Source organism: Callorhinus ursinus, unplaced genomic scaffold, assembly GCF_003265705.2.
Source record: "Callorhinus ursinus isolate GAN/ISIS: 27379988/994484 unplaced genomic scaffold, GSC_fseal_2.0 scaffold38, whole genome shotgun sequence".
Taxonomy (NCBI): Eukaryota; Metazoa; Chordata; class Mammalia; order Carnivora; family Otariidae; genus Callorhinus; species Callorhinus ursinus.
The window spans coordinates 10,788,193-10,796,133 of record NW_027397100.1 but is presented as its reverse complement, the minus strand read 5'-3'; the positions used below and the strand labels follow the sequence as shown (position 1 = coordinate 10,796,133).

Here is a 7,941-nt window from a genome sequence, read left to right as displayed (position 1 = left end):
TGATTGGAAGGGTCTAAGGATGACGGTGAAACTGACCATTCAGAACAGACAGGCCCAGATTGAAGTGGTACCTTCTGCCTCTGCCCTGATTATCAAAGCCCTCAAGGAACCACCAAGAGACAGAAAGAAGCAGAAAAACATTAAGCACAGTGGAAATATCACTTTTGATGAGACTGTCAATATTGCCCGACAGAGGCGACACCGATCTTTAGCCAGAGAACTCTCTGGAACCATTAAAGAAATCCCGGGGACGGCCCAGTCTGTGGGCTGCAATGTAGATGGCCGCCACCCTTGTGACATCATAGATGACATCATAGATAACATCAACAGTGGGGCAGTGGAATGCCCAGCGAGCTAACTACAAAGCAAAATGTTTCAATAAAGGATCATTTGACAACCAGTGGGAAAAAAAAAAGAAAAGAAATAGGTTGTTTAGCGGTCATGTGTGTGGTTGACACATAAATGGTTCTAAACCTAATGTCCTGCAACTTACTCTTAGAGATTATACATACCTTAACTATGTCAGTCATCTGTTAGCTGATATTATTTATTGTATTACTTATTATGTGCACTATTCCAAGCAAGGTAGCAAACAAGATGGACAACCTCTTGGGGCTCACATTCTGGTGGGACATTCAGACAATAAACATATAAATGAATAAGTCATATAATTTCAGGTAGTATTAAGTAATAGAAAAATAGAGTGGAGATTAGGCAGGGGAGGTTTGTTTTGTTTTGTTTTTTGTTTTGTTTTTTACAACTACATAGTATTCCACAAGACGGATTACCATAGTTTGGGGGAGTGAATTCCAAATTTTTCCACTTGCTTCCCAGAGGAAGAAATACATTTTAAACTGCCATTCAAAACCCATCACAGAGGGGCCCCTGGGTGGCTCAGTTGGTTAAGCGACTGCCTTCGGCTCAGGTCATGATCCTGGAGTCCCGGGATCGAGTCCCGGGATCGAGTCCCGCATCGGGCTCCCTGCTCAGCAGGGAGTCTGCTTCTCCCTCTGACCCTCTTCCTTCTCGTGCTTTCTATCTCTCATTCTCTCTCTCTCTCAAATATCTCTCCCAAATAAATAAATAAAATCTTTAAAAAAAAAAACCCATCACAGAAACATATATGCATAAAACTGAAACATGCATGTATACGATTGAACAAATATTTCATGAAATAATGCTTACTCTGACCCAAAAGGAGGCACTGGAATTTTTTATTTTGTTCTATTTCATAAAAACAAACAAAAACAAAAACAAAACCCCTGCTAATCATGACCTGCTAAACTGTTTTCATTATCCAGTAGTAGATTATGACCTCAGTTTGAAAAATATTGCTTTAAGTCACCAATAGACCGTTCATAATTCTCTCCTATTACAAACAGCACCGCAGTGAGCTGTTTTACACTCATTTTGTAACTATGTATTTCTGAGAGCAAGATCCCTGATTGTGTAATTACTATAATTCTGATAAAATGTAGCCAGCATGCTGGAAAACTGAACTCTAATCCCCTTCTGTTACCACCATGACATATAAACTGACATATAAACTTCCGTTGGGCAAGTCCCTGGGCCTCTCTGGGCCTCAGTTTCCCCATCAGTAACCTGCCGATCGCTACACCCTAGAGTGTGCTCTAAGTTGAAAGCAGATGCCCCACCCCCTGACTCAGCGAGCATAGAACTTCTCTCTGAATCTGACTCCCCCTTTTTCCACTCCCTGTTTGGAAGAGGCCCAGGGAAAAGGGAAAAGGCAGGTCTGGGCACGAGGGCCCGAAGCAGGCAGGGCGGGGCAAGGGAAGGGCAAGAGGGAGGCCAGCCCCCAGTAGGAAATGAGACAGGGTAGGAATAACACTTTATAAGCCTGCCGCCTTCTTCCTCCTCCTGTCCCCTGGCCACCTTCCAGCCTCCTCCGTTCAACCTCCTCCCCTTCCAGACAGTCCTCACTTCTTTCCCCCTAGGCTGCAGCCAGCCGGAGCCCCCTGCCTGTCTGAGCCAGGAGCCCAGGTGGGGTAAGAACCTCAGCCCCAGGATGTTGACAACGTTCCTGCTACTTCTGCGTCTGCTGCTCCTGCCCGGCTGGGCCTTTTGTAGCCAGGAAGCCTCCGATGGTGAGTCCGGGGCACATCTTCTTTCTCGGGATGGTTCTGGAGACTCTCAGCCTGTCTGGGTACATGGGGAAGAGCAGAGGAGCCCTTCTCCCACAGTGCCTGCGGCTGCAGCCAGCCAGATCTCTCCATAGGACAGGCAGGGTCCTGGGGACGGATTTGTGTCCCAAAGCCAAGGTGAGGAAGTGCAGTTCACCCAGGGAAGGGGGTGATGAAAGAGGCTGGGGGAATAGGACTGGAGAAATGGAAAGGGATGGGTAGAAAGGGTAAGGGGATCAGACGTGGGGAGAGGGGGTGAGTCAGGAGAGGGAGCGCTGAGAGTGATGTGGATAGGGGAGACAGGAAGAGACTTGGGGAAGAGATGAGAGATGGAAGGAATAGGAAGCCACTGGAGAGACTGGGGGCTGAGAGAAGCAAGGCAGAACAGAGCCTGGAGAAGGTGGAAGATGAGCGGCAGGAGGCGGGGGAAAGTCTGGGGAAAGAGAAGCTGTGGTCCATGGGTGAACTTACAGGGGTCAGGCTGCCTGAAGTGGCTGTTTAAGCAGAGAAAGGAGTTATTGCCCTGTATCGTGACCGTACAGGGACCTCCTCCCCCCTTTCCCACAAGCTCCAGAGCTACAGTCCCCACCTCAGAGAGGGAGCAAATCACCAGAATTCTAGGAGCACTCACTTTGGTTAATACATGCACTGACTCATCTAACCCCCATGATATCTCTATGGCGGGCAATATGGTTATCTCTATTTTACAGGGGAGGAGACTGGGCACAGGGCAGTTAAGAACCTTATCTAGTGTTACCCACACAGATCTACCTATTCACACCTGCAGACAGAGCACAACGTAGACACACACACACACACACACACACACACACACACACACACACACATGATTGACAACCCCAGACTCATCCCCTCCTCAAACATTCTCTGGACATCAACTCAATCCTGGGCTAGGCCCTTAATAGGTGTAGAAGGAAGAGATAACCAGACTTGATTCCATAGCCTAGGGGAGCCCAGTGTAGTCTGTGTATTTGGAGACAGTTATGTGGAATCTGAGATCATTGAAACAGACTCACTGTGTCTGGGAGGGTATGTATGTATTTATTTATAGATTTTATTTACGAGAGAGCATGAGCAGGGGGAAGGGACAAAGGAAGAGGGAGAAGCAGACTCCCTGCTGAGCAGGGAGCCTGATGTAGGCTCAATCCCAGGACTATGAGACCATGACCTGAAACAAAGGCAGATGCTTAACCCTCTGTGCCACCCAGGCATTGCTGTGTCTAGGAGGGTAAAGAGGAGAGGCATTAGGAAACTTCTCCAAGGAGAGGGCAACAGAGCTGGGTCTTAAAGCACGAATAGAAGTTTGCCTGGAGGCAGAGCAACCTGGACATGCTATTCACATCAGTCCAGAGGCAGCATGAGGAACTCCAAGTAGTTTACTGTATCTAAGTACAGGAAGAGGCCAGGGAAGGCAGTTGGGATCTGGTCTCCTGCAGCCTTGAATGCCAAGCTAAAGGCTTCAGACTTCATTCCTTGGACAGACATCCTATGGGGAGACAGTACAGCTGAGTGGCTAAAAGTGCTGGACTCACACTGCCTGCACTCAAACCTTGGATCTGCTATACCATTTTAGCCTGCTTCCCTTATGGACTGAGGTTAATAACAGTAGCCACTGCACTAAGCTAATGGGAGGAAAGCACAAATAAGATAATAATGTGTGTAGGTACAGTACTTGTCTCATAATAAGTACTTAATAGCTATTATTAGTACCTAATACTATTATTGATAGGCGAATGTGTCACTGGAGCATTTTAAGTAGGAGAAGGGCATAATCTTATTTCTGGGTCAGATGGAGGTGAGATTGGAAGGAGTGAAACCGAACAGTGAGGGCAGGGGGATGAAGAAGGAAGTTACTACCCAGGTCCAGATGAGAACCCATGAGGCCTGAAGTAGGGCAGTGGCCGAGGAGGCCGAGAACAGGAGATGGAATGGGATTTTACTGTAGGTCAGCATTTGTTGACCAACCGGAAATGGGGGTAGTTAGGGGTGAGAGAGAGAAAGATCGGAGTGCCTCTTCCACTGACTGGATTACCCTGGGGCAAGTGGCTTCTGCTCTTCCCAGCCTCAGTTTCCTTATCTGTAAGACGAAGATTAATAATCCCTGTCCTCCGCTCCTGACAGGGTTGTGGGAGGATGGGTGGAAGAACACTTTATAACTATGAACGGCCGAGAAGGTGGGCGGCCAGCCTTTGGGTAGGGGGTTATTATCTCCAGCTTCACGCCAGCCCAAGGGCTGACGCGCTGACACCTACCCGCAGGCCCTCGGAACCTCCACATGCTCCAGATCTCCTACTTCCGTGACCCCTATCAAGTGTGGCACCGGGGCAACGCGTCGCTGGGGGGACTAAGGACGCACGTGCTGGAAGGCCAGGGCACCAACGTCACAATCCTCCAGCTGCAGCCCTTGGAGGCGCCCGAGAGCTGGGTACACACAGAGGACCGTCTGAAGACCTACCTGAACGAGTTCCAAATGATGGTGCGGCTTGTGCACCATGAGCGGCGCTTGACCTGTGAGTGGCGCTCGCGCGCGGCGGGTGCAGCCTGGGCGCAGCGGGTGAAGGCGGACCCTGGCGGGTGGGAGGTGTGGCCTGTGGGAGGGACTGATGGGGGCGGGCCTGGGGGGGAATGGGCGGGGCCCCAGGAAGGGGCGGGGTTCCCGGAGGGGCCTCGTGGATGGCTCGGTCTCGTGTGAGCTGGCTGCTCCGAGGACCCCAGGTGTCACGGCACCTGCCTTTGCTGATTGCTGGGTGGGAGCTTGAGCCTGAAGAGGAGTGGGCGTCCTAGTTGCGGGCCCTCCGTCAGGCCCTCTTCCCACTGGCTTGACCTCGGGGTAGACCCTGTTGGGAGGCCCTGTCCCTGATCCCCCCTAAACCCCAAAAGTTTATGTTCCACCTGATGGACATCCTCCCACACCTGGCACCCTCTCCACACAGCTCTCTCACCCTGAATCCCCCATCCACAGTTCCTCTGACCGTTCGCTGTTTCCTGGGCTGTGAGCTGCCTCCTGAGGGCTCTCCAGCCCAAGTCTTCTTCGAAGTGACTGTGAATGGGAGTTCCTTTGTGAATTTCCAGCCAGAGACAGCCTTATGGGTAGCAGGGCCCCAGGCACCCTCCAAGGTGGTCACCTACACTCTTCATCAGCTCAACTCCTACAATCGTACTCGGTACGAACTGCGAGAATTCCTGCAGGACACCTGTGTGCAGTACCTGCAGGAATATATCACTTCGAAAAACTCAAAAGGTATGATGGGATCGGGCATGGGCCTGTGTATTGGGTGGGTTCCAGGCAAATGGATAGACCTGAAGGATGAATACCTTGAGCAACAGGAGGCCCAGGGCTGGGAGTTTGGGACAGAGTATACACAGCTTATGTCACTTGGTGAACTAGCTCCCTTCCTTTGGGGTAAGAATTCCTTAGGGTTTGACTCAAACCATGGACAAGAATCTTGGGGGTATGTTCTTCAGGCTAACTCTGTGCATGTTCTGCAGGGAGCCAAACAGGCCGCTCCTACACTTCACTGGTCCTGGGTGTCCTGGTGGGCAGTTTCATCATCGCTGGTGTGGCTGTAGGCATCTTCCTGTGCACAGGTGGACGGCGGTGTTGATTACTCTCCAGCCCCCCTCTGAAAAAGGGCTGGACTGACAGGGGCTGGCAAGGGAAGATCTCAGCTCATGACAAAACCGAACAGATTCCCCATCTGGGATATTATATCCCAGAAGGTTTGGCATGGCAGCTCCTTTTCCCTGCTCGGCCCACCAAGAGTTTGGGGGAGGGGAAGGGAAGGGAAGGGAGGAAGCTAGGTAGACAGAGTTCTTGGTTTGCTGAGCACCTAAGAACTTGCATGCTTTGGCTGAACTGGTCTGAGAAGCGAATGCTTATCTATCTTTGTGGAAAACAGATGATGGAGTTGGGTGGGGGTGGGGGATGTCTATGATACAGCCTTCATAGACAGAATTACCTGAGGCATTCAAAACACCTAACAAATATGAGAAGTCCATCCACAACCAAAATAAACAACATTCAGTGCTTCCAGGCACATCAGACTTGGGATGGGACGCTGGTAATAATAGAGGTAGACAGAAATAACCAGAGAAATGGTGAAAGTGTAAAATATAAGTAATATGGGAGCAAAGAGTTATTAACTACTTAATAATATTATTAATAAATTCATTACTTATGTATATGGCATTTTTTTTTCCCTTTACTTTGCAAAACTTCTGGGAAAGTAGCCTATACCTTTTTCTTCTACTTCCTCATCTCCCACTCACTCCTAAACCACTGCAGCCTGACTTCCCTCTAAACTTCTTTAAGACCATCAATGACCTCTAACTGTAAACTCTTCATCCCACATGATATCTGCAACATTTTCCTTTGTGGACTAGAACCCTCTTTTTACCCTGACTTCTGAGATACCATACTTCTAATTTTTAGAAACTGTTCTGGCCACTCAGTCAATCCCTTTGCTTTTGTCATCTTACTCAATTCACCTTGGAAATGTGGCTTCCTTAGAATTCCATTTTTTGGCTCTTTTTGTTCTCAATTGAACTGTATCCTTTGTGGATGACCTACTAATTCTCACAGCTTCAAATGCCATCTATCTGCGGTGTTTTCCATGGGGAAGCAATATAATCTTGCCTTTGAAAGCAGGTGTTTTATCATCAAACAGACTTGAGTTTTACTTCTTTCAGCCAGGCATTTAACTTCTTCAAGTCTCAGTTTCTTCATAAACAAAGGGTATAATAAAATGTACCAAAAGGTTGTAATAAAAATAATACCTGCCTCTACCTCATAGAGGCATTACAAGTATGAAATAAGAATATACATATAATATAATATACATATATTCAATAAATATAGCACTTGCTGCTGACCTCCAGACCCCCCATTTACATTGATTCTTGAAAATCATCTCCACCTTAATATTTTTCAGACATTTCTAAGTCAACATGTTCCAAATTAAATTCCTTATCTTTCTCCCCAAACCTTTTCTCTCTCCTCTGTTGTTTACTATCAGTTAAACAGAATTACTATCAAATCATATCAGTGTAGAGACCTCAGTGTTAACCTTTATTTACTCCCTTTTCATCCCCACCTACAAAATATAGTATCTGTAGAATCTAATCCCCCTTTTCCACTCTCTTGCTTTTTTTCAAGATATGGTCACTCATCCCTCTGTCTGTGGCAGGCACGGAGGTGTGCCACCCAGTTCTACCTTCAAGGAAAGACTAGCCATTTAGCTACAGGGAGTTGAGGCAGCAGATAGCTAGCCTCTAGCTGCTTCAGTTCCTTCAGTATCTGCCTCACCTGCAGAGAATAGTCCTGCAGGAGGTCATGTTCCTCCTGGGGCTGTCCTCATCTGGTGACTGAGCAAAGCAAAGGTGTAAAGATTCAGCCATTCTGGGCCACTGCAGGACAATTCTGATAAGCAGTATTCACTCCAGAGTTCCTTGCCTGGGGGGCTGGGTCTCTGTCAGATCGACGTTGCAATTTGACTTCTCCCTCCATTCAATCGTGCTTCTTTTCCCTAGTTAATATCTTCCACCTCAAACTGTCTCAGCATCGGCTTCCGGAAAACCCAACCTATGACTGACAATCTTTCTTTCTTTTTCTCTTTTCTTTTCTTTCTTTCTTCCTTCCTTCCTTTTTTTCTTTTTTCCTTTTTTCTTTCTTTCTTTCTCTCTTTCTCTTTCTTTCTCTCTCTCTCTCTCTCTCTTTCTTTCTTTCTTTCTTTCTTTCTTTCTTTCTTTCTTTCTTTCTTTTCTTTTTTTCTTTCTTTCT

The 7,941-nt window shown here is 47.8% G+C and overlaps 1 protein-coding gene across 3 annotated transcripts; it reads left to right on the top strand.

Annotated features, from left to right (window-relative positions):
* Positions 1-1,641: 1,641 nt before the first annotated feature.
* On the top strand, positions 1,642-6,344 carry PROCR (protein C receptor). Of its 3 annotated transcripts, none has more exons than XM_073880513.1 (5): positions 1,642-1,747; positions 1,956-2,105; positions 4,421-4,672; positions 5,125-5,403; positions 5,652-6,344. In XM_073880513.1, exons 2-5 carry the CDS (start codon positions 2,027-2,029, stop codon positions 5,765-5,767), a joined length of 726 nt encoding a protein of 241 aa, XP_073736614.1. In that variant the 5' UTR covers positions 1,642-1,747; positions 1,956-2,026; the 3' UTR covers positions 5,768-6,344. The 3 variants fall into 3 exon arrangements, with proteins under 3 accessions (XP_073736614.1, XP_025731846.1, XP_073736613.1); XM_025876061.2 differs by having other exon boundaries at positions 1,686-1,751; XM_073880512.1 differs by having other exon boundaries at positions 1,723-1,836.
* Positions 6,345-7,941: the final 1,597 nt, after the last annotated feature.